The sequence below is a fragment of the Nyctereutes procyonoides genome, unplaced genomic scaffold (assembly GCF_905146905.1).
Source record: "Nyctereutes procyonoides isolate TBG_1078 unplaced genomic scaffold, NYPRO_anot_genome, whole genome shotgun sequence".
NCBI classification, from domain to species: Eukaryota; Metazoa; Chordata; class Mammalia; order Carnivora; family Canidae; genus Nyctereutes; species Nyctereutes procyonoides.
Window position 1 is genome coordinate 81,162,605 of NW_026575146.1, and position 27,705 is coordinate 81,190,309.

Here is a 27,705-nt window from a genome sequence, read left to right on the forward strand (position 1 = left end):
TTCATCTATATCTTGGAATTTGCTGAGATCTTAGAATGTATTCAAGACACACACGAAGAAAATGGTAACTAAAGGACAATATATATATGTTATTTTATTGTGGTTATCATTTCACAGTCTATACCAAAATCATCATGTACATCTTTATTTTTTAAATTATTTGAGGTATAATATACATAAAAATGAACAAATCACAATTATATAAACAATAAATGTATACACTCACCCAGATCAATAAATAGAAAAATACCTACATGGCTTGTATCCTCTTGTTACTAATCCCTATCCCACAGGGGTAGTCAGTATTCCAACCTCTGCCAATACAGATTAGTATGGCCTGTTTGTAAGGTTTTAACAATTATAAAGCATTTTCTTTTACGTCTGGCTTTTTTCCTCTCAATGTTATGTTTGTCAGGTTCCAACATGTTTCTGTGTCTAGCAATGCAACTTTTTCATTGCTGTATAGTCTCCAATCACATGAATGTACCACTTCTTATGTATCCATTATACTGCTAGGAACTTCCTTGCTCATGTCGGGGTGAACACATGTATACATTTCTGCTTGGCAAGTAAATAGAAATGGAACTTCTGTGTCATTGGGTATGTATATGCTTACCTTTAGTGGACATTGCAAGTTTCCCAAACTGGATGTACCAAACTATATTTTCACCAACACACATAAAAGTTCTAATTGCTCCACAGTCTAGCAAATAACACCTGGTACTATAAGATATTTGGCCATTTTGGCAGGTGTGTGTGTGTTGGGGGGGGGTATTATTTCATGGTTTCAATATTTCTTTCTCTGATAACTCATGAGGGTGAGCACATTCTCATGTTTTTGGACCATCTGGATATCACTTTTCTTCATATACAGCTTTTATTATGTGGAGATAGTTTCTCTTTATTCCTATGTTTGTTAAATGTGTTTTTTTTCCACAAAAGGGTATTGAATTTTGTCAAATGCTTTTTCCACATCCACTGAGATGATCATATGGATTTTTCTCTTCATTTTCTTTTTTTTTCTTCTCATTTTCTTGACAAGACAGATTACATTGGTCAATTTTCTTATGTTAAACCATCCTTGCATTCCAGGAATAAATCCTGTTTGTTCATTGTATACAATCTTAATATACTGAACTGTTGTTTAGTATTTTTCTGAAGATTTCTGCACCAATGTTCAAAAGGGATACTGTTCTGTAGTCCTCTTTCTTCTAGTGCTTTTGACTGGCTTTGGTAACAGGGTTATACTGGCCTCATAGACTAAGTTAGGAAACATTCCCTCTTCTTTCATTTGTTAGAAAAATCTAAGAGAGATTTGTATTAATTCTTCCAATATTTGGTTTGATTTGCCAATGAATCCATCAGGTCTAGGTCTTTCTTTGTTGGGAGATTTTTTTATTATTGAGTCAATTTCCTTACTAGCTATAGACTAGTTATGAGTCTACCCAGATTTTCTATTTCATGGAAATAGAATTTAGCCAAATTTTCTTGGCTATCTAATTATTTGGCATATAATTGTTTAGAGTACTCTCCAATAATCCTTGTATTTCTGCAGAGTCCGTAGTAATGTCCTCACTTCTAGTTTTAGCAATTTGAATTTTTTTCTTAATCCATCTAGATAAAAGTTTATCTACTTTATTGATCTTTTTAAAGAAACAATTTTTGGCTTCAAGATTTTCTCTACTGTTAACTCTATTCCACTTCACTTAATTGTCCTGATCTTTATTATTTCCTTCTTTCTCCTAGCTTTGCCCTTAGTTTGTCCTTTTTTCTATTTCCTTAGGTTGTAAAGTTAAGTTGTTGATTTGTTAGGTTATTTTTATTTTTTTATTTTTTAAATTTTTAAATTTTTTAAAGATTTTATTTATTTATTCATGAGAGAGAAGGAGAGAGAGAGGCAGAGACACAGGCAGAGGGAGAAGCAGGCTCCATGCAGGGAGCCCGATGCAGGACTCAATCCTGGGACCCCAGGACCACGCCCTGGGCCGAAGGCAGGCGCTAAACCGCTGAGCCACCCAGGGATCCCCTAGGTTGTTATTTTTAAATATAAACTCTTATAGCTATAAACTTCGCCCTGAGCACCACTTGTAAAACTTAAGTTTATAGTTTTGTTAACTATACTTTCAGTAAAGCTGGTTAACAGAAAAAGAGTGGTCATGTTGGGCCTATAACACTTCCTTACCAAAAGATCAAGAGCCCTCATAGCCTCTGCCATCTACTGGGCTTATTGCCTTCTGTGGAAATATCTTTTCCTGTGTCAGACTCAATGTGTACTCCTTAGTTCTGCTTAATCACAGATGTCAAGGACCCTCAGGGATGCTCCCAGTTTTCTGGATATCAAATCCCTTGGGCAAGGGTTTGCCGATCTGCTGTGTAGCACAAAGTGTGTTACTATGTGGAGGTACACTGCTCCTATCAAATGTGGAGTTGATTTGCTGGCCATGGGTTACTGACATATTATTATAAAAAGCTAGATCCTATGTACTCTATCTCCTTTCTTCCTCTAAGTGAACATTTTATTACTTGATCCTGGTGTTTGCTGTTCTCCATGACCTCAAATCACACTGTAGTCTCTTCCCTGAGTGCTTCTTATCTGCAGACAGCCTAGCCTCCTCTGGTCAATAGTGAATCATAGAGGAATGCCATAAGACTTTCTTATATAAAGTACAATACAAATTCTCTGAATGTGAACAACACTGGGGTCATAACTGAAAAATTTCAAGGATTATTTAAATTCTAGGCAGTTTATATCAATATAAATTATTTATACCTTATAAGAATTGAACCATATGTAAAAACCTTCTCACATTGTTTGTACTTTTTAAGCATTGAACTAAGCCTAAAGGACTTTTCAGATTAGTTACATTCAAAGGGTTTCTCACCAGTATGAATAGTCTGATGTACTTTGAAGTTTGAAATTAGTCTAAAGGACTTCCTGCATTTATTACATTCAAATGGTTTCTTACCACTGTGAATACTCTGATGACGAGTAAGCCGTCCGTATTCACTAAAAGCCTTCCCACATTCCTTACACTCATAGGGTTTCTCACCAGTATGAAATCTATGATGTATAGTAAGTTGATGGCTGCTCCTAAAAGCCTTATCACACAATTTACATTCATAAGGTTTTTCACCTGTATGAATTCTCTCATGTCTAACAAGATGTGAGGCCTGACTAAAGGCCTTCCCACAATTTTTACATGTAAAGGGTTTTTCACCAGTATGAATTCTGTCATGTTGTATAAGGTTTGAGGCTTGACTAAAGGTTTTGCCACACTGCTTACATTCATAGGGTTTCTCACCAGTATGAATTCTCTGGTGTATTCTAAGTGTCCCAACATCACTAAAGGCCTTCTCACATTCCTTACATACATAGGATTTCTCACCAGTATGAACTCTTCCATGTTGAGCAAGGTTTGAGGCACGACTAAAGGCCTTCCCACATTCTTCACATTCATAAGGTTTCTCACCAGTATGAATTCTTTTATGTACTCTAAGGTCTGTAAAACGAATAAAGGCTTTGCCACATTCCTTACACACATAAGGTTTCTCACCAGTATGAAATCTATGATGTATAGTAAGTTGATGGCTGCTCCTAAAAGCCTTATCACACAATTTACATTCATAAGGTTTTTCACCTGTATGAATTCTCTCATGTCTAACAAGATGTGAGGCCTGACTAAAGGCCTTCCCACAATTTTTACATGCAAAGGGTTTTTCACCAGTATGAATTCTGTCATGTTGCATAAGGTTTGAGGCTTGACTAAAGGTTTTGCCACACTGCTTACATTCATAGGGTTTCTCACCAGTATGAATCCCCTTATGTACTCTAAGATCTGTACGACGACTAAAGGCTTTGCCACATTCCTTACACTCATAGGGTTTCTCACCAGTATGAATTCTCTGGTGTATTCTAAGTGTCCCAACATCACTAAAGGCCTTCTCACATTCCTTGCATACATAGGATTTCTCACCAATATGAACTCTTCCATGTTGAGCAAGGTTTGAGGCACGACGAAAGGTCTTCCCACATTCTTCACATTCATAGGGTTTCTCACCAGTATGAATTCTTTTATGTACTCTAAGGTCTGTAGGACGACTAAAGGCTTTGCCACATTCCTTACACTCATAGGGTTTCTCACCAGTATGAAATCTATGATGTATAGTAAGTTGATAACTGCTCCTAAAAGCCTTATCACACAATTTACATTCATAAGGTTTTTCACCTGTATGAATTCTCTCATGTCTAACAAGATGTGAGGCCTGACTAAAGGCCTTCCCACAATTTTTACATGCAAAGGGTTTTTCACCAGTATGAATTCTGTCATGTTGTATAAGGTTTGATGCTTGACTAAAAGTTTTGCCACACTGCTTACATTCATAGGGTTTCTCACCAGTATGAATTCTCTGGTGTATTCTAAGTGTCCCAACATCACTAAAGGCCTTCCTACAATCTTCACATTCATAAGGTTTCTTACCAGTATGAATTCTCTTATGTATTCTAAGATCTGTAAGACGACTAAAGGATTTGCCACATTCCTTACATTCATAAGGTTTCTCACCTGTATGAATTCTTTCATGTCTAACAAGATGTGAGGCCTGACGAAAGGCCTTCCCACAATTTTTACATACAAAGGGTTTTTCACCAGTATGAATTCTGTCATGTAGCATAAGGGTTGAGGCTTGACTAAAGGCTTTGCCACATTGCTTACATTCATAGGGTTTCTCACCAGTATGAATTCTCTTGTGTATTCTAAATGTCCCAACATCACTAAATGCCTTCCCACAATCTTCACATTCATAGGGTTTCTTACCAGTATGAATTCTCTTATGTATTCTAAGATCTGTAAAACGACTAAAGGCTTTGCCACATTCCTTACATTCATACGGTTTTTTACCAGTATGAATTATTTGATGTACTCTAAGGTCTGTATGACAACAAAAGCCCTTCCCACATTCCTTACATTCACATGGTTTCTCTTCATTATAATTTCTGGAATGCAGACTAAGGGATGAATGTTTTGTATAAATGTACATTTTTCCATAGCAGATTATTTCATATCTTGATTCCAAATCTAAAACAAATAAGAAAAAAAATTATTTTCCTAATCAGAAAAGGTTCTACAGAATTAAGAAAAATAGGAAATCATACCCATTAGAGATGGTTTAAAGATGTCTAAAATAGTTAAACAACTGGAACACATACAAGGAGAATTCAGGAAATAACATTTATGCAGTAGAGTGCTGGATAATGTGCAACAACCAGCTCTACACCCACATCCAGCACTGATTTATAGTGTTTGTCAATGTCTATGGTATAAATACTCCCACCATGGGTAATTTCAGGCTATCAATATAATGTAATGGAACCTAGGCTCTGGACAAAAAGGAAAATCTTGTCCCTAAAGAGCCAGTACCAGCCAGCTCTAACATATAATTTCCATCTAAAATATAATTTATACATGCATAAAATTGAAAAAGACAACTACTTATACATCATTCCCTCCCATGCATAGCCATGTGCGTTCTCCTTTGCTCTTCATCATAGTTAAGATTTCAAGGGTCTTTACATATCCTCTCTGAGATTTTATTATTTCTTATCCTTAGAGCTGTTCAATCTATTTTATTCCTTTATATCTTTCCTCAGGTCCTCTCTGGCTTTCCCTTTTAACCAAGGCCAACCACTGTAATAATCTCCAGAAAAGTCTATCAATCAACTTTCTGACAAATACCAGGTAAATACCTAAATACCTCTGACAAATACCAGGTAAATTTACATTAAGGAATACCTTAAAGATACTGAGGGTTTACCATAGCTAATATCATACTCAATGGTTAAAGCTGAGAGCCTCTAAGATCAGGAATAAGACAAGGATGCCCACACTCACTACTTTTATTCAACATAGTTCTGGAAGTCCTAGCCACAAAAATCAGACAACAAAAAGAAATAAAAGACATCCAAATTGGTAAGGAAGACAAAAATTTCACTGTTTGCAGATGACATGATACTAAAGAAAATCCTAAAGCCTCCAGCAAAAATCTACTACAACTGATAAATGAATTCAGTAAAGTCAGAGAATACAAAATTAATATATAAATCTGTTGTATTTCTTTTTTTTAAGATTATTTATTTATTTATTTATTTATTCATTCATTCATTTATTGAGAGAGAGAGAGAGGGAGAGAGGCAGGCAGGCAGAGAGACAGAGACACTGGCAGAGGAAGAAGCAGGCTCCATGCAGGGAGCCCAATGTGGGACTCGATGCCGGATCTCCAGGATCACGCCCTGGGCTGCAGGCGGTGCTAAACCGCTGCGCCACCGGGGCTGCCCTCTGTTGCATTTCCATACACTAATAATGAAGTAGCAGAAAGAGAAATTAAGACAACCATCCTATGTACAACTGCATCAAAATTAATTGAGGTACCTAGGAATAAAGTTAACCAAGGAAGTCAAAGACTTATACTCTGAAAAACTATAGAACAGTGATGAAAGAAACTGAAGATGACAAAAAAAAAAAAAAAAAAGGAAAGTTGTTCCATGCTCATGGATTGGGAGAAGCAATATTGTTCAAATGCCCATACTACCCAAAGCAATCTACAGATTTAATGTAATCCCTATCAAAATACCAATAGCATTTTTCTTTTTTTTTTTTTAAGATTTTATTTATTTATTCATGAGAGACACAGAGACACAAGCAGAGGGAGAAGAAGCAGGCTCCATGCAGGAAGCCCGATGTGGGACTCAATCCCAGGGCCCCAGGATCACACCCTAGGCTAAAGGCAACGCTAAACCGCTAGCTACCCAGGCTGCCCCCAATAGCATTTTTCATAGAACTAATATAAATACTAAAATTTGTATGAAAACCACAAAAGACACAGAACAGCCAAAGCAACGTTAAAAAACAAGAACAAAACCAGAGGTATCACAATCTCAGATTTCAAGATATATTACCAAATTACAGTAATTAAAACAGTATGGTATGGCATACATAGATCAACAGAGGAGAACAGAAAATCTAGAAATAAATCCACACTTTTATGGCCAAACTACAGCAAAAGAGGCAAAAATCTACAATGGGAAAAAGAAAGTCTCTTCAACAAATTGTATTGGGAAAACTGGACAGCTACATGCAAAGGAATGAAACTGGATCACTTTCTTACACTATACACAAAAATAAATTCAAAATTCATTGAAGACCTAAATGTGTTGGGCAGCCTGGGTGGCTCAGTGGTTTAGCGCCACCTTCAGCCCAGGGTGTGATCCTGGAGACTGGGGATGGAGTCCTATATCAGGCTCCCTGCATGGAGCCTGCTTCTCTCTCTGCCTGTGTCTTTGCCTCTCTCTCTGTCTCTCATGAATAAATAAATAAAATCTTAAAAAAAAAAAAGAAAACCTAAACATGAAACCTGAAATCATAAAATTCCTAGAAGTAAACATAGGCAGTAATCTTTTTGACATAAGCTATAAAAACATTCTTCTAGATAGGTCTCCTTTGGCAAGGGAAACAAAAGCAAAATTAAACTATTGGGAATATATATATACATATATATCCCAGTATATTGGGAATATATCAAATAAATTTTACACAGTGAACAAAGAAATCAAAAAAACAAAAAGGCAACCTACTGAATGGGAGAAGATGTTTCCAAATGATGTATCCAATAAGTGGTTAATATCCAAAATACATAAAGAACTTACACAACTCAACAGCAAAAAACCCAAATAGTCCAATTGAAAACATAAATAAATGTTTTCCCAAAGAAGATATACATACAACAAACAGACACATGAAAAGATTCTCTAATCACCAGGGAAATGTAAACAAAAATAATGAGGTATCACCTCACGCTTGCTGGAACAGCTAAATCAAAAACACAAGAAATATCAAGTGTTGGCAAGGACATAGGAAAAAAGAAACCCTAGTGTGCTGTTGGTGGGAATGAAAGCTGGAACAGCCACTGCAGGAAACAATATGGAGAAAGGCAAAAACTATGTGATCTTTCTTTCTTATATGTGAAATCTTAAACACACACACAATCAAGCTCATGGCTACAGAGAACAGACTGATGGTTGCCAGATATAGGGAGGTAGAAGGGAGACAGGTGGGCAGCCTGGGTGGCTCAGCGATTTAGCGCCGCCTTCAGCCTGGGGCCTGATCCTGGAGACCCAGGGTCGAGTCCCACGTCAGGCTCCCTGCATGGAGCCTGCTTCTCCCTCTGCCTGTGTCTCTGCCTCTCTCTCTCCCCTTGTGTCTTTCATGAATAAATAAATGAAATTAAAAAAAAAAAAGGAAGGGAGACAGTTGTATAAGCAGACTTGAACACCTATATTATACTTTCTCAATATCTAATCTAAACTATGGATTTAGGGTCGCCTAAGTGGCTCAGCGGTTGGGCATCTGCCTTCAGCTCAGGGTATGATCCCGGGATCTGGGATCGAGTCCCACATCGGGCTCCTTGCAGGGAGCCTGCTTCTCCCTCTGCTTGTGTCTCTGTCTCTCTCTATCTCTCATAAATATATTAATAAAATCTTAAGAAAAATAAATAAATAAATAAATAAATAAATAAATAAATAAATAAACTATGGATTTAGGATATTTGGATAAAGGGTAGATTTAGGAAGCAAGCAAGAAAGGTGAGCCTGAAGATCTTATTCCAGAAGAAAGGGAAGACTTCAAAAACTCTCACAGCTATGACATCCCAAAACTACAAAATTACTAGCATAAAGATTATTGTGAGAGATAAACCATGCAATAAAAAGCCATCAATCAGCAATGACATTTTACAAGAGGAAAAAAAATTCTCACCATTAAATAATTCCATAGTTGAAAAAGTAGTTCCAGGGACGCCTGTGGCTCAGAAGTTGAGTGTTTGCCTTTGGCTCAACGTGTGATCCCAGGATCTGGGATTGAGTCCCATATTGGGCTCCTTGCATGGAGCCTGCTTCTCCCTCTGCCTAGGTCTCTGCCTCTCTCTCTCTTTCTGTGTCTCTCATGAATGAATGAATGAATGAATGAGTAAATAAATATCCTTTAAAAAAGAAAAAGAAAAAGTATTTCCAGTATGGTGGCATTAAGTCCCTACAACAATGCCCCTCACCTTGACTGATCTCAATTATAAATACCTGACAAGACAAAAAACATTCACCACATAAGGACTGTAAATAAAAGTAGTATGGTTTTTAAAAGGAGTCAAAACTTTACAAAGTAACCCAGATTGAGCTGAGTTTCTTGCTATTTTACTTACTCTCATGTCCTTGCCTCAATGGTTGGTCCCAAGTTATGATGGAGGCAAGCATGAGCTACAAAAATTCCAACAAAACCTCTAATGTATTTCTGGCTGTAAGATCAATGGGAGGAAGCACTGCCAAACTGGAAAGTGAGAAGAGAATCCTGATAGAGAAACAGCCAGAGAAGAAAATTTCCCAATTTGGTATTTGGGTATATGGATCAGTACAACATGTAGCGTTACCAACAACATATGCATAAGAAGGATATACATCAGTGTGGTAACACTATATCTAGTAAACAATTTAAACTGGTACTTGAAGACCTTCCCATAAAGAAAATCCTAAGCCCAGGCCGGTTCATTGGTGAATTGTTCCAAATATAATAAAAAAGTAGAACCAATTCTAAACAAACTTCCAGAAAATTGATGAGGAATCACTCTATGTAGCCAGTTACTCTAATATCAAACAGGAAAAAAAAAACAGTACAAGAAGTGAAAGTTACACAGTAAAATCCCCTGTAAACGTATAGGCAAAATACTAAACAATATCTTACCAAACAGAATCCACCAATATTTCAAAAAAGAAAATACATCATGCCTGTCTTAGACTGTTTGTGACCATAGCAAAATACCAGACTGGGTAGCTTATAAACAACAGAAATTAACTTCTCACAGCTCTGGAGACCAGGAAGTCCAAGATCAAAGCACCAGCATGGTCATATTCTAGTAAAGACCCTTAGCCACTACCTTCTCATTGTGCCCTCCCATAGTGGAAGGTGCAAGAGATCTCTGTGGGATCCCTTCTAAGAACACTAATCCCATTTGAGAGGGCTCTATCCACATAGCCTACGCATCTCCCAAAATGCCAACATCCTAATGCCATCATCTTTGGGGGTCTGGATTTCAACATATGAATGCTAGAGAAATACAAACATTCAGACCATAACAATGAACAATCTCAGAAATAAGAGACTGGTGGGGCACCTGGGTGGCTCAGTTGGGTAAGTGTCTGACTCTTGATTGTGGCTCAGGTCATAATCTCAGGATCGTGGGATTGAGCACCACATGGGACTCCATACTCAGAATGGAGTCTGCTTATCCTTCTCCCTCTGCTCCTCCCCCTGCTTGTCCTTTCTCTCTCTCTCAAAATATAAATAAATAAAATCTTAAAAAGAAAAAAAAAGACACTGGTTTAATATCTGAAAATTCAATCAATATAATCCACCATATTAGCAAAATAAAAGAAAAAAACCCATATGGATTGCGTGTAAAGATAAAAAGTTTTTTTTAAGATTTTATTTATTTATTCATGAGAGACACACACACACACAGAGAGAGAGAGAGAGAGAGAGAGAGAGAGAGAGAGAGGCAGAGACACAAGCAGAGGGAGAAGCAGGCTCCATGCAGGGAGCCTGACATGGGACTCGATCCCGGGTTTCCAGGATCAGGACTTGGGCTCAAGGTGGCACTAAACCGCTGAGCCACCCGGGCTGCTCCTGAAGATAAAAAAAGTTAACAAAAGCTAACACCTATACTTGATAAAAACAACAGATCTATTGGTGAGAGAATGAATGCTTACTGCATTTTAGGAACAATAAAAGTCAAATATAATCTATAAAATAGCTACTAGAAAATAACTGTATTTATTATTAATAGCAAGGGTGAAGCATATAAGACCAACATTTAGATAATAGAGAAAGATTCAAGTTTTAGAAATGCAATTTACAGAGCATCAAAAACAGGAAATATTGAGGAATAAATATTATAAAATATGTATGAAACCTGCATATTAAAACTTTAAAACACTACTAAGAAAAGTTAAAGATCTAAATAGTGATATATCATGTTCATGGTATGAAAAACTTGATATTGTTATGATGTCAATAACTGTTGAACTGATTTACAGATTCAATGTAATTCAAATAAAAATTCCAGCAGATTTTTTTTTTTTGGTCAAGGATGATGAAATTGACAAGCTGCTCCTAAAGTTTACAGGGAAATGCAAAGGACCTAGAATAATCAAAACAACAACTTACAGAAAAAAACACACCACAGTAAGAAGACTAACACTACACAATTATGGGACTTACTATGAAGACATAATAATCAGCAAGTTTAGTATTAATGTCAAGATGCACTAATTAATGGAATAAATAATCAGAAATAGATTCATACATATATGGAAATGTTACTTTCACCAGTGTGCAAAGGCAATAGAGTGAACAAAGGGTAGCCTTTTCAAGAAATGATGCAGAAACAATTAGAGAAAAAAAAAATCCATACTCTGATAAACAAAAATAAACTTTAAAATGGATCACAGACCAGACAGAATGTAAAACATAAAATGTAAAATTTCTAGAAGAAAACAGGAAAAAATACTTGTGACCCTGGGCTTGGCAAAAAATTCTTAGGTACAATACCAAAAACCATAATTCATAAAGAATAAATTAATGAGCTGGATCCTGTCAAAGTTAAAAAAACTTCTGTTCTTCCAAAGATATTACTATAACAATGAAAACAAAATAGCAGTAGACAACAGTCAAAAAGAATGTATTTTTATGTAGAATATGAGAAATATACCACAAGTTCAATAAGAACACAACCTAATAGGACAGACAAAAGATTTAAAAAGCTACTGTGCCAAAAGACAGCAAAGAAGACACTCAGCATTATTAGTCATTATGGAAAAGCAAATTAAAACCACCATGAAATGCTCCTATATCCTTTAATTTTTTTTTAATTTTTATTTATTTATGATAGTCACACACAGAGAGAGAGAGAGGCAGAGACACAGGCAGAGGGAGAAGCAGGCTCCATGCACCGGGAGCCCGACGTGGGATTCGATCCTGGGTCTCCAGGATCGGGCCCTGGGTCAAAGGCAGGCGCCAAACCGCTGCGCCACCCAGGGGAAATGCTCCTATATCCTTATTTGAAAGGCCAAAATTAAAAAGATGTCCATACCAATTGTTCATAAGATATGGAAGATCCAGAGGTCTCTTACAGTTAGTTGGTGAGAACATGAAATGGTACAAAAACATTATAAAACAGTTTCTTATAAATTTAAATTTATAATTTTATTTATCTAAATCTATGTTTAAAATCTTACAAATTTAAACATATACCTACCACCCAATCAAGGTATTCAACTCCTAGGTACTTGCCCAAAAGAAATAAAAGCACATATCCATACAAAAACATAAGCAAATGTCCTTAGCATCTTTGTTATTCACCAAAACTAGAAATAACCCAAATGTCCATTTAGAAATGGACAAATGGATGGATAAACAAATGACTATAACAAAATACTGGAATAATACTGAGGAATAAAAAGTAAGAAACTATCAATGCACATAACAACTTGGATGAAACTCCCTCAAAATTCTGAAGAAAGCTTCTTTTTTTTTAAAAAATTTTTTTTAAATTTATTTATGATAGTCACAGAGAGAGAGAGAGGCAGAGACACAGGCAGAGGGAGAAGCAGGCTCCATGCACCGGGAGCCCGATATGGGACTCAATCCCGGATCTCCAGGATCGTGCCCTGGGCCAAAGGCAGGCGCCAAACTGCTGCGCCACCCAGGGATCCCTGAAGAAAACTTCTGATTTTATTATTGTTTATAGGGAATTATAGAAAATACAAGAATTCCATTGTGACAAAAAGTATAAAGTGGATCAGTGCTTGCCTAAGGAAGTTGAAGGAAGATGAGAAAGGATTACAATGGGACACACAGAAACTTCTATGGATTAGAGTAGGCTAAAAGCATGTTACTCCTCACCCCCAAGTTATATTTGAATATTACCTTATGTGATTGAACAATATTTTATATAGCAAAAACCATGTCTCAGTTAAGGATTTGAGAAGATCCTGGGTTATCTGTTGGGATCCAAATGCAATCATAGGTACTCTTACTAGGGAGCAGTAGACAGCATTTTGAGGAAAGGAAGGACACAATATGACCATGGAAGCAGAGACTGGTGTGATAGCCACAAGACATAAATATTTAACAGCAGCCAAAAGCTTAAAAAATAAAAAAGCAAGGAATAGGTTCTCCCCTACAGTGTCTGCTGACACCTGGATTTCAGACTTCTGAGATACAGAACTGTAAGACAATAAATTCCTGTCATTTGAAATCATCTGGTTTGTGGTAATGTTCCTTCTTTGGAAAAATGTCTACTCAAATCCATTGCCCAACTTTTTATGGGGTTAGTTTGTCTTTCTGTGGTTTAGCTATAGATCTCTATAAATTCGAATACCAGAATCTTAGTAGACCTATGATTTATAAGTATATTCTCCCATTCTGTATCTTGGCTTTTTACTTTCTTGACTGTATCCTATGAATCCCAAAACTTAAAATTTCTTTTAAAGATTTTATGTATTTATTCATGAGAGACACGCACAAGAGAGAGGCAGAGACACAGGCAGAGGGAGAAGCAGGCTCCCACAGGGAGCCCAATGTGGGACACAATCCCAGCCTCCAGGATCACACCCTAAGCAAAAGGCAGATGCTCAACTGCCGAGCCACCCAGGTGTCCCAAAACTTTTAAATTTTTTTATGAAGCACTACTTATCTATTTCTTTGGTTGCCTGAGCTTTTGGTAGCAATTTAAAAAACAATCTAGGGGCACCTGGGTGGCATAGTCAGTTGAGCATCCAACTCCTGGATTCAGCTCAGATCGTGATCTCATGCTCATGAGATTCTCTCTTCCTCTGCCCTTCCTGTTCATGCTCTTTTGAAAATAAATAAATCTTTTAAAAAATCCAATTGAAGGTCACAAAGATTTATACCTATGTGCCCTAAAGTATAGTTTAAGCACTTAACATTTGATCTATTTTATGTTAATTTTTGTAGATGGTGTGAGGTGGAGATGCATTCATTGTTTTGCGTGTTAATATCTTTTTTTTTTTTTTTTTGAGAGAGCGAGCAAGGAAGTGAAGGGCAGAGGGAGACAGAATATAAGCAGGCTCCATATCCAGCACAGAGCCTGATGTAAGACTTAATCTCACAACCCTCACCTGAGCTGAAATCAAGAGACAGACACTTAACTGAATGGGTCACTCAGGCGCCCCTATAAATATAAATTTGACAGGGACACCTGGATGGCTCAGCAGTCAAGCACCTGCCTTTGGCCCAGGGTGTGATCCTGGAGTGCCAGGATCGAGTCCTACATGGGGCTCCCTGCGTGGAGCCTGCTTTTCTCTCTGCCTGTGTCTCTGCCTCTGTGTGTGTCTCTCTCATAAATAAATATATTGTGTGTGTGTGCATGTGTAGATATATATATATTATGTATATACATACACACATATATACATATACATACATACACATATATATATCTACGCACACACACACATATATATACTATACACATATATATGCACATTTGACAAAGAATCATTTGTTGAAAAGCCTCTTCTATCCCCATCCCACTTCCCAATGAACTGTACCAACATCCTTACTGAAAATCCAATGGCCATAGATCTATTGGTTTACTCAGAAAACGCAGAAATGGGTGCCTGGGTAGCTCAGTTGGTTAAGAGTCTGCCTTCAGCTCAGGTCATGATTCCAGGGTCCTGGGATGGAGCCCGCATTGGGCTCCCTGCTCAGCGGAAAGTTTCTTTTTTTTTTTGGAAAGTTTGTTTCTCCCTCTCCCTCTGCCTGCTGTTCCCCCTGGTTCTGCTCTCTAATAAATTAATTAAAAATCTTTAAAAAAAAAAAAGAAAAGAAAACCCAGAAACGGACACACAACTATATGGTCAACTAATCTCTGACAAAGCAGGAACACACAATGCAAAGAAGACAGTCTCTTCAACAAATGGTGTTGGGAAAACTGAATAGGAACTTGCAGAAGAATGAAATTGGACCATTTTCTTAAAGCATACGCAAAAATAAGTTCAAAATGGATGAAAGACCTAAATGTGAGATAGGAAACCATCAAAATCTTAGAGGAAAACATAGGCAGCAACCTCTTTGACTTCAACAGTAGGAATCTCTTATTAGACACATCTCTCGAGACAAGGAAAACAAAAGCAAAAATGAACTTCTGGGACCTCATCAAGATAGAAAAATTCTGTACAGTGAAGGAAACAATCAACAAAACTAAAAGGAGGCCTACAGAAGGAAGAAGATATTAGCAAATGATATATCTGACAAAGGGTTAGTATCCAAAAATCTATAAAGAATTTATCAAACTCAACACCCAAGAAACAAATAATTCAGTTAAGGAATGGGCAGAAGACATAAATAGGCATATTTCCAAAGACATCCAGATAGCCAACATACACATGAAAAGATGTTCAACATCACTCATCATCAGGAAAATACAAATCAAAAGCACAATGAGATACCACCTCACACCTACCAGAATAGCTAAAATTAACACAGGAAATAACAGATGTTGGTGAGGATGTGGAGAAAGGGGAACCCTCTTACACTGCTGATGGGAATGCAAATTGGTGCAGCCACTCTGGAAAACAGTGTGGAGGTTCCTCAAAAAGTTAAAAGTAGAACTACGTGACAACCCAGTAATTGCACTACTAGGTACTTGCTGAAAGGATACATAAATACTAATTCAAAGGGGCATATGGACCCCAATGTTTATAGCAGCATTATCAACAATAAGCTGAACTATGGAAAGAGCCCTGATGTCCGTCGACTGATGAAGGGATAAAGAAAATGTGACAGACATATACAATGGAATATTACTCAGCCATCAAAAAGAATGAAATCTTGCCATTTGCAATGATGTGGATGGAGCTAGAGTGTACTATGTTGAGCAATATAAGTCAGAGAAAGATAAACACCATATGATTTCACTCATATGTGGAATTTAAGAAACAAAACAGATGAACATGGGGAAGGGGGGAAAAGAGAGAAGCAAACCATAAGAGACTCTTTTTTTTTTAAGATTTTATTTATTTACTCATGAAAGACAGAGAGAGAGAGAGGCAGAGACACAGGCAGTGGGAGAAGCAGGCCCCATGCAGGGAGCCTGACATGGGACTTGATCCTGGGACTCTAGGATCACGCCCTGGGCCAAAGGCAGACGCTAAACCGCTGAGCCACCCAAGGATTCCCCAAGAGACTCTTAAATAAAGAGAACCTGATGGAGGGGAGGAAGGTGGGAAATGAGCTAAATGGGTGCTGAGTATTAAGGAGGGCACTGATTGTGTTGAGCACTAGGTATTATATGTAAGTGATGAATCACTAAATTTTACTCTTGAAATCAATACTACACAATCTGATAACTAGAATTTAAATAAAAATGTGAAGATTATTTATTTTTTGAGAGAGACAGAGATAGCGATAGAGATAGCAAGAGAGAGCATAAGCAGGAAGGAGAGGGAGAAGCAGATTCCCCACTGACCAGGGAGCGGGACACTGGGCTTGATCCCAGGACCTTGGGATCATGTCCTGAGCTGAAAGTAGACACTTAACTAACTGACCCACCCAGGCACCTTGAATTAAAATAGAAATTTGAAGGAATAAAAGGATAATATTGGTTTATTTCAGGATACTTTTATTTTACACATACAGAGACACAGAAAAAATGCTAGGACCACACTGTTGCGTTAGTTAAGTTTTGAAATTGGAAAGAATAATTGCTCTTACATCCTTTTTTTAAAGCTTTTTTAAAAAAAAAACAAAACACAATTCTGGGTTCAGGCAGCTCTGGGGGCTCAGTGGTTTAGTGCTGCCTTCAGCGCAGGGTGAGATCCTGGAGACCCAGGACCGAGTCCTGTGTCAGGCTCCCTGCATGGAGCCTGCTTCTTCCTCTCCCTGTGTCTCTACATCTCTCATGAATAAATAAATAACATCTTTAAAAAATAATAGTAAACAATTCTGGTTTCCTTGCATTTCCAAAAAATGTTACGATCAGCTTGTAATCAAGTCAGCTGAAATAATTTTGGTAGGAATTGTGGTGAGTCTTTACATTAACTGGGGAACTATCAACAGTATTAAATATGCTGCTTCATTAATATGGGTTAATTTCAATTTACTTAGATATACTTAAATGTCTTTTTTCAATTTACTTAGATATACTTAAATGTCTTTTTTTTTTTTTAAGGTTTTATTTATTTATTAGAGACAGAGAGAGAGAGATACAGGCAGAGGGAGAAGCAGGCTCCATGCAGGGAGCCTGACATGGGACTCGATCCCAAGTCTCCAGGATCATGCCCTGGGCTGAAGGCGGCACTAAACCGCTAAGCCACCAGGGCTGCCCTTAAATGTCTTTTCTAATAGGGTAGTTTTCAGTATATAATCTGGCATTTCTCTTGTTAAATTTGCAAGTAAGTATTTTGTTTTGTTTTGTTTTTTAAGATTTTGTTTATTCATGAGAGACATAGAGAGAAGCAGAGACATAAGGAGAGGGAGAAGCAGGCTCCCTGTGGGGAACCTGATTCAGGACTCAATCCCAGGACCCTGAGATCACAACCTGAGCCAAAGGCCAGGAAGACTGAGCCACCCAGGTACCTCTAGTTGTCCGATCCATTATTGAAAGTGACATTGTGGTCTCTACAAATTATTGTTGAATGTTCTATTTTTTCCTTCATTCTGTTGAGTTTTTGTTTCACATATTTTAGGGCTCTGTTGTTAGGTGATATGTATTTATATCATATTGATAGATTGGCACTTTTATTATTACAAAATATTCTTGTTTGTCTCTACTAACAATTTTCACTTTAAGTCTTTTTTTTCTGATACTAGTAGAACCACTCCAGCTCTCTCGGTTGTATTTTGCATACTCTTTTTTTCCATCCTTTATTTTAACCTATTTGTGTTTTTGACACTACAATGTATTTCTTATAGACAGCACACAGTTGAATGTTTTATTTTTAATCCATTCTGCCACTGTTGGTCTTTTAAATGGAATGGGTACTCAATTTACATTTAATGTAATTACTGATAGAATTTACATCTGAGGGCACCTGGGTAGCTTAGTGGTTGAGCGTCTGCCTTTGGCTCCGGTTGTGGTCCTGGAGTCCTGGGATCGAGTCCTATATCAGGCTCCCCAGAGGAAGCCTGCTTCTCCCTTGGCCTCTCTCTGTGTGTCTCTTGTGAATAAAAAATCTTTTTTTTTTAAGTTTTTTTTTAATTTATTTTTTTAATTTAATTTATTTATTCACAAGTGACAGAGAGAGAGAGAGAGAGAGAGAGAGAGAGAGAGAGAGGGGGGGGCAGAGACATAGGCAGAAGGAGAAGCAGGCTCCATGCAGGGAGCCTGACGTGGAACTTAAACCAGAACTCCAGGATCATGCCCTGGGCCAAAGGCAGGCACTAAATCGCTGAGCCACCCAGGGATCCCACAAAAAAAAAAAATTTTTTTAAATTTACATCTGAAATTTTACTTCTTAGCTTCTATGTCTTAGGTCTTTTCTCCCTATCTCTTAATTACTGCCTTCTCCTGTGATAAAAATTATGTTCTAGAGTACCATTTGATTTCTTTACTTTTTTTTTTTTAAGATTTATTTATTTGAGAGAGAATGCATGCATCGGGATGAGGAGGGGCAGTCTTCAAGCAGACTCCCCAACAAGTGCAGAGCCCTATGCAGGACTTGATTTCACAAACAGAGATTATGACCTGAGCCAAAACCAAGAAAAAGAAGCCTAACTGAGACATGCAGGCAATCTTTTTACTGCTTGTTTTGTTTTGTTGCTATATAATTTTTTAGTTATTTTCTTAATGGTGCTCCTGAGAATTACAATTAAGATCTTAGTTGGTTGGGACGCCTGGGCTTAGTGGTTGAGCATCTGTCTTCAGCTCAGGGCATGATCCTGGAGTCCTGGGATGGAGTCCCACATCAGGCTCCTTGCATGAAGCCTGCTTCTCCATCTACCTATGTTTCTGCCTCTTTCTGTATCTCTCATGAGTAAATAAAATAAAATAAACCAATTACTATCAACTTAATTATAAGTATAAAAAACTACGTTCCTGAATACCTCCATTCCTTCCCCTAACCATGATAATCTGAACAATTGAAAAAAAATAATAGAATAAGCTCTAAAACCACTCCTTCCTCAAAATTGAGGAAAGTTAATTTGCATCTAAATAGCCAAAAAAAGAACCCATGGTTAAGTTCCATACAAAGTATTATGACTAAAGTTAAAGACAGTTAACTTTACATACATCTAAAACAAATGCTAAAACAAACCTAAAACAGGGAAAAAACCAAATCATACTATTTAGAAACATGCTAAGAGAAAAGTAAATATTTTAGATTATGAAAGAGCCTAAGTGAAATTTAGAAAAATTAAGAATTAGATAATAGAATTTGTAAGCAAATTTCATATAAATAAAAAATGAATACCAACCTAGAAATATGAGAATAAATCCAACAGATAAATGTTAACACAAATAAAGAAATATTTGAAAAGAATGTGAAAATGAATAACAAATCAATCTATAATGGTTCTATCTATACTTCTGTGTAAGTCTTTTTTTTTCCAATCAGGGATTCTAATGACTCTTAAAAAACAATTCTAATTCTTTATAATAAACCACAAATCTTATAGGATCTGATCCTTCCTAATATACTGGCTTCACGTCCTGTCAGTCACCACTCACTAAATCTGATCTACATGCTGCTCCTCAAACACACAAACCTCATTCCCCCTTCATGGTCTCTGCATTGTGTTTCACGCTCTTTGGAATGTTTTTGCTCATACACTTTGAGACCCTGAGCCCTTACTTCATGTCTCTGCAAAAATGTTACCTCCTCTGAAAATGGTTCCTTACAATGCTACCTTACTGAAGTTTGCTGTGTTCTTGGCTAGTGTCTGTCCTAACATATATTTCACAATCTGATATTACTTATCTATTTATTTTTGTACTTATCTCTTCTATAATACAGTATAATCTGCATTATTGCACAGACATTATCTGTCCTACTGAGTATTACTGGATTGTGCCAAGTACAGTGCCAGACTGAGTATTCAAATACATGCCAGATACATGAATGAATGTATTTTTTATTTATTTATTTTTATTTTTATTTTTTTAAAGATTCTTTAAAATTTTTATTTATGATAGTCACACAGAGAGAGAGAGAGAGAGAGGCAGAGACATAGGCAGAGAGAGAAGCAGGCTCCATGCACCGGGAGCCTGACGTGGGATTCGATCCTGGGTCCCCAGGATCGCACCCTGGGCCAAAGGCAGGCGCCAAACCGCTGCGCCACCCAGGGATTCCGAATGAATTTATTTTTTAAAAAAGATTTTTATGTATTTATTCTGAGAGAGCACATGTGCACTCAAGAGTGGGGAAAGGGGCAGAGGGAGAAGGAGAGGTAGAAAGAATTTGAAGCAGACAGAACTCAATGCAGGGCTCAATCTCAAGACAGCAAGGCCATGACCTGAGCCAAAACAGGGGCAGATGCTTTAAGCGACTAATCCACCCAGGCACTCCAGGAATGAATGTATTTCAGACAACAGAGCCCCATTGAAAAAGAGTATCTGGAAAAAATTGGGTCCAAAACACAGGTAAAATGGCTACACTTCAGAAGGGAGTGTCTAGCAATGAATTGGGAGAGAAAAATGAGAAAAATTACATACTGAATGGTTAATAAGGTAAAGTTTACTGGGTAGCTCATACTGAAAAATTTCCGCTCAATATTATAAACCTTTTCTTTACTGAGAAAGGAATCTTCCAACCAACATTTCAAGGATGTGTTTACCATGTGCATTGACCACTCGGGCTATTACTTTCATAAATGACTTCCCTTGCCTGATTTGTTCTTACTTACCTGTATCCCATCTTTTGGTTTCTTCCCTTAGAACCATCCAGGGTTCTTTTCCTTGCTCCAATAAGGTAATTACATCTGGCTTAGAAATGGAATAGCCTGAGTATAAAGAAAAGAAATGCCACAGGCTGTAGACATAAACTTTGAAAGTCAAAATTAAAATTATAGTAATTCAAAGGTCAAAAAGATATTGAATATTTTAGAGAAGAGTGAGAGAATTAAAGAACCTGAGATTAGTTAGGTAATATAAAATTTTGTTTTGCTGTTGTTTAAAATTTAAATTCAGATGTGTTCCAATTCAAGAGAACAAGCAGAATGTGGGTGAAAACACAACACATTCTGGAACCTGGGATCAATTCCTGCCTTTTCCACTTTCCAGTCTGGGTATAACCTTGGACAACACTTAAACCCACTATACCTCAGTATTCACACTTGTATAATGGGGATAATAACAGCAATGTTGGGAGGATTATATCAGTTAATACTCTCAATTATCTTTAGGGGCACCTGGCTGGCTAAGTTGGAAGAACCTATAACTCTTGAACTCGGGGTCATTAGTTCAAACTCCGAGTTGGGTACAGAGATTACTGAAAAAATAAACTTAAAAAAAAAAGCATATCCTTCTTAAGGAATGAAGTGCTCATATTTAAAAAAAAATACTCAGTTATTTTTATCACATAATGTGCTCAGAATACTGACAGAATACTGACACACTAATCATGTTAGCTATCAACATCATTGCTGTTATGCCCTCAGGGTTACTACAGTACACAAGAGATAGCTATAAGACATTCATCCCATTTTGAACGTAATTTTCATGGATTACAACTTTCAGTCATAAAGCAGATGAACTTTGTCTTAGGAAACAGACAGCTTTTCATACAGTTTTAAATGAATTTCAATTATCCAATCCACTGCTATATAAATTGTGGAGGCTCATTTGATAATAAGAGAAATTCAGGACTCTGTCAAGCTTCTATCCCTGAAACTGGATCAAATAAAGTGGGGTAGGGCAGCCCCGGTGACGCAGTGGTTTAGCGCCGCCTGCAGCCGAGGGCGTGATCCTGGAGACCCTGGATCGAGTCCCATGTCAGGCTCTCTGTATGATGCCTGCTTCTCCCTCTGCCTGTGTCTCTGCCTCTCTCTCTTTGTCTCTATGAATAAATAAAATCTTTAAAAAATAAAAATAAAAAAATAAAGTGGGGTATTAACAGCAATCTGGAGCACAAATGAATAAGACATTTAGATCCTTTGACAAGGTCATACAATATATGCCACAGAATTCTAATTTGCCAGCTTGATCATTATGAAAAAAAGGCAAATACAAAAAAAGACCAGAGGGGGTTCTCAATAACACTGAAGGAAAGACAAAGGTGCTTAATGGATTTGCCATTTCCAACCTGACAAAAGCTCAAGATACTTTTTGGGGGAAGAGAAAAAAGCAAATTTAACACAATTCTAAAATTCTGTTACTTTCAGAGCCTATAGAGCAGATTCTAAATTTATCTAAATTATCTGACGCCAATAAACATACCCAGTGAGACCAAGTTACCATAGTTCTCCATCATTACATCTCGGTACAAAGACTTCTGAACAGGGTCAAGACATTCCCACTCCTGCTGAGAGAAGCCTATGGCCACATCACTGAATGTTAATGATCCCTGAAACAGTAAATACATGTATTACTGAAGAAATTAAAAGTAGAGAGATGAAGGACTTCTATGCAGAAAAAGAGCAATGTAGGAAGCGTGTAGGCTAGAAATCTATGATGGAAAAGGGGACCGAAACAGAACATATGTATATTTTGAAGCTGGCTGACAGATAAAAAATCCACTGTGCTCTGGGATACTTCTAAATGTCTAAACCTTTTGGAAATGAACAAAATAATAATGTCTACCTACTAAATTAAAAAAGTATAATTAAAAACTATAAGATCAATAGCCAAATGGTATGTGCCTCATATTCTCAATAAATGTGAGCTACTAAGGAATATTTTTCTTTTTAAGGGAAGAAAAAATTTAATCATGGGATACCTCTTTCCAAATTTTAGATAACTGGGTTGAATTAAATTAAGACTTACTTCAATCATCAAGTACTTCACTATTTCAAATCTTACCGTAAGTATTTTTACCTGTTTCAATAAATCCATGTATTTTTTGGACACATGATACTACATTTTATGGGTATATCAGATTTAATCACTTACATACTTAGCAAGAAGAGAAACATCAACTTACATGAGCCATTGTTTTAGATCTGCAAGAGGTAACTGATCCTCTGGGTTCCTCTACCAGAACATATTTTATGAATATGCCAGATTTAATCATTTATACACTTAGGTGCATAACATAGGTTGCATCCACAATTCTAAAATTCTGTTACTGGCTAATTTTTATTGCCACCTACAAATTCTCACTCAACACTTTCTGTATTTTAAGTGTGGTAGGTTGGGATCCCTGGGTGGCTCAGCGGTTTAGCACCTGCCCTCGGCCCAGGGCATGATCCTGGAGTCCCGGAATCAAGTCCCACATCAGGCTCCCTGCATGGAGCTTGCTTCTCCCTCTGCCTGTGTCTCTGCCTCTCTCTCTCTCTCTGTGTCTCTCATGAATAAATAAATAAAATCTTAAAAAAAATAAGTATGGTAGGTCACTTTACTAATTACCAAAGATCTTTATTTCCTACTATTTATGTCCCTGTGTAATCCCCTCCCTTTGAATACGGGCTGAACCTAATCAAAGTGAATTTTTTTTAACAAATGAAATACAGTAAAAGTGATGGAATGTTACTTCCAACATTAGGTTATAAAAGACTATAATTTCTCTGTTGCTCATCCTATATTGTTGTATTACTTGCTCACTCTGATAAAGTCAGCTACCGTGTTGTGAGCTGCCTTCTGGACAGGCCCACATACAATAAACCAAGAGCAATCTCCAGCCAAAAGTTACTGAGGAAGTAAGGTCCCTAGTCCAAAAGTCCATGAAGAACTGTATTCTATAAACAATCGTGTAAGTGAACTTGAGTGCAGATCCACTCAAAGCTAAGTTTTAAGATATCTGTAGATACGCCTTGGTGGCTCAGGGCATGATCCCAGGGTCTCAGGATTAAGTCCCACATTGGGCTCCCTGCAGGGAGCCTGCTTCTCTTCTATGTTTCTGCCTCTCTTTCTCACTCTCTCTCTCTCTGTGTCTCTCATGAATAAGTAAATAAAATCTTAAAAAAAAAAAAAGGTTCTGAAGAAGGCTGGTTAATTATACAGGTGTCACCCAAATTTGGCATTTTTCATTCAGCAAAAAAAGAGCCTTACTATTTATTTCTCATGGCTTCCCTATCAAAGCCACGATCTCCATTATCAAAGCCCCAAACGTATACTAATCCATACAAAGCATGAGATTTTACCCTACGTTAAGATTCAGGTCATTCGCTCACAAGTTCCTCCTCATTTACCTAGAAATCTCAGGTTTGTAGAAAATTTCAGTCTTATCATGAATAAAGAACCATTGTCCCCTTCTCGTCAAACTATAGACCTAACCTTTACTTGAAAGAACTTAACTCCTTCACTATTCTCTAATGCCCTTAAATGAAGAATGGGCACTTAAGAATATCTTGAATAATTTGGTCAGTAATTACATAAACATTAGTTAGTTTAAAGTGGGCAAAAGAGAGGGCATTAGGCAATTTGGCATCACATTTTACTGGAACAAAGGCTGGGAAGCAGGTTATTTGAAGAACCTTTCCTTCAAGAAAATTAATGAAAATACTTACATGACCTAAAAAATACACACATATTTTAGAAAGAAGAGAAACATCAACTTACATGAGCCATTGTTTTAGATCTGCAAGAGGTGATTGATCCTCTGTGTTCCTCTACCAGAAAAGTAGAATCTAGAAAACCCAAACCTGGGAGAACAGAAGGACTGTGAGACCAGTTGTGCTTTAGGGTGTATCCACTGGACTTCAGTTAACCTTATTATTATATTCTAGTATTCTAGGTTTTAAATTACCTCACATCATGCACAATTTAGTAAGTTAGATTGTAGACAAATTCATTTCTTCATTCAATTCCCATGGGTCTCTGCTGCAGAGTCATTTCTGCATTGAACCCAGACCAGACACTTTCAAAGGAAATTTTCTGATCCATGTGACAGAATGTGGTAAGGAAGATGTGGACCTGAGCTCTGTGAGAATATCCTCCTCTTTCCACTTCTACCTCAAGACTGAAGAGGCCACATCATCTAAAGGAGAACCTCTTTTGTGGCCTTGAAATTTGGTGAAGTTGTTCAAAATATTAGAGATGGACATAGAATATTCAGCATTCTGAATCTAACAATTATTACCAGTTAAATATAAGACAGACCAACATTGCACTACAATATGAAACAGTCGTTAAGTTAGGAAGAATATTTACACGGAAAATGTCAACAAAAAATAATCAGGCAAAAAAAAAAAAAGAAAAAGAAAATAATCAGGCTGAGCAATACATTTATTTATATAAAATATAAGGATATATTAATTAGGCGCACCTGGCTGGCTCAGTTGATAAGAGTATGCCCTCTTGATCTCAGGTATGAGTTCAAGCTCCAAGTTGGGTGTAGAGTTTACTTAAAATAAAATTTTCAAAAAGAAGAGAAAAAAAAGAATTTATTAATACAAAGAAGGGACACCTGAGTGGCTCAGCAGTTGAAGTCTGCCTTGGGCTCAGGGCATGATCCCAGAATCTGGGATGGAGTCCCACATCGGTCTCCTTGCAGGGAGTCTGCTTCTCCCTCTGCCTGTGTCTGCCTCTCTATCTGTGTCTCTCATGAATAAAATCTTTAAAAAATCAATACAAAGAAGACTTCCTGACAGAAAATCTTAAAAGAGAAGACAGAGATGCCTGGGTGGCTCAGGGGTTGGGCATCTCCTTTGGCTCAGGGCATGATCCCGGGGTACTGAGATCGACTCCCACATCGGGCTCACTGTGGGGAGCCTGCTTCTGCCTCTGCCTGTGTCTCTGCCTCTGTGTGTCTCTCATGAAAAATAAAATCTTAAAAAAAAAAAAAAAGAAAATGTCTGGAAATTTACATGGTCATATGCTAACCCTTCTTATATTTGTGGTCATGTTTCGTTTTGGGGGGTGTGCTGTTAGACACGAATCACTGTGTATTCAAATGTTTTTAGTCAATACATGAAACAATCAAGACTAGTGAACATATCAAATATTCCTTTGCCATGATCAGAACTTGACATCAACATTCCTAATCTTTTCGCTTAGATCTTTATGTTTACTTCATATTCATTGTAACAACTGCATAGTAACTTGAAACTTTGTTTTTAATTTATTAAGTTGGAGGTTTCCGGGAAGTTCTTTGCATTTTCAGTTCAGACTGTTTTACTGAATGGTTTGCAATTTGTTTCTTTCCTTTGGCCCCTCACCCGCAGCACGGCCTCTCGCACACACAAAGCCTTCCCGTCTTTCTCACGGGGTGACAAGCACCCTCCTCTGCGGCTCGAGCACCCACAGGCCCGAAGCGGGGCGGGCACACGCGCTCCCGACTCCCACACTTCACAAAGCCTCCCGCAGCCTCACCTCCACTGGCAATCCACGCGGGCTCCTCGCTACGTCCGCACAGCCTTTTCCGCGGCGACCCACGCGGACGTCTTCTTCACACGGGGCCACTCACGCGCGGAGCCCAACAAGCGACACCGCCCCGGTCACCGTGAGGCGCACAGCGGAGGGTCGCGAAAGCCCCGAAGCAAAGCGGCCCGGCCGGCCTGAGCCCTGGAGACTTCTGGGAGTGGCCGCGCGGCCAGGGTGTGCGCAAGCGCAGAGCACCGACCTGCGGGAGGCGGGGACCTGAGGTGAGGGGCGAGTGCGGCGGTGGTCCAGGCGGGTAGGAGGTGAGTCCGACCGGTCCCATACCGGGGAGTTCTGAGAAGAGGACTGCGGAGCTCCTCTCTTTGGAGGCTTCAGGCGTGTGTGTGTGAGGGTCCGCCCTGTAGAATCAGTGAGGAGACTCGGAGGGTCGTCCCGCACCAGTCCCTGAAGGTGTAGGTTCATAATCCAGCCAGACCGTGTGTGCGTGAGGAGCGTGCAGGTGAATGAACCCTTCCGCTCGAAATGCCACAGGTACTTATTATTGCCATTTTAGAGTTGAAGTTGCTGGGGTTACATAAGCCATATAATGTTACACTGTTTATTGGCAAAGCCGTGTTTCCAGGGGAGAAAAGCTGGAGAAAGTGAAGCTTCACCACATCATATATTCTCATTGTAGAAAAGGGGAAAGAGAATTTTAATCCCTTTTTCAAGAATACTGCAGTTCTCTGAAGACTATCACAATAAAGCAGTATGTTTTACAATATTATATCCACCCAAAATGGACTGTTAAGCAAATCATTTTATCGCTCTCGGCTGTATTATGAATTGGTGGACTTTACTGCATTTAAAAGGACAAACAGGGGATCCCTGGGTGGCGCAGCGGTTTAGCGCCTGCCTTTGGCCCAGGGCGTGATCCTGGAGACCCGGGATCGAATCCCATGTCGGGCTCCCGGTGCATGGAGCCTGCTTCTCCCTCAGCCTATGTCTCTGCCTCTCTCTCTCTCTCTCTCTCTGTGTGTGTGACTATCATTAAAAAATTAAAAAAAAAATAAAAGGACAAACATTATGTGTTCTCATTCATTTGGGGAATATAAATAATGGTGAAAGGGAATATAAGGGAAGGGACAAGAAATGGGTGGGAAATATCAGAAAGGGAGACAGAACATA

General features: G+C 38.1%; 1 protein-coding gene across 1 annotated transcript; it reads right to left on the reverse strand.

Annotated features, from left to right (window-relative positions):
• Positions 1 to 26,728, reverse strand: LOC129500330 (zinc finger protein 850-like). Its single transcript, XM_055310636.1, has 6 exons — positions 26,530 to 26,728; positions 25,484 to 25,561; positions 24,778 to 24,860; positions 22,498 to 22,624; positions 20,967 to 21,062; positions 1 to 5,075 (listed from the first exon to the last, which is right to left on the reverse strand). Exons 3-6 carry the CDS (start codon positions 24,784 to 24,786, stop codon positions 2,857 to 2,859), a joined length of 2,451 nt encoding a protein of 816 aa, XP_055166611.1. The 5' UTR covers positions 24,787 to 24,860; positions 25,484 to 25,561; positions 26,530 to 26,728; the 3' UTR covers positions 1 to 2,856.
• Between the last annotated feature and the right edge of the window lie 977 nt (positions 26,729 to 27,705).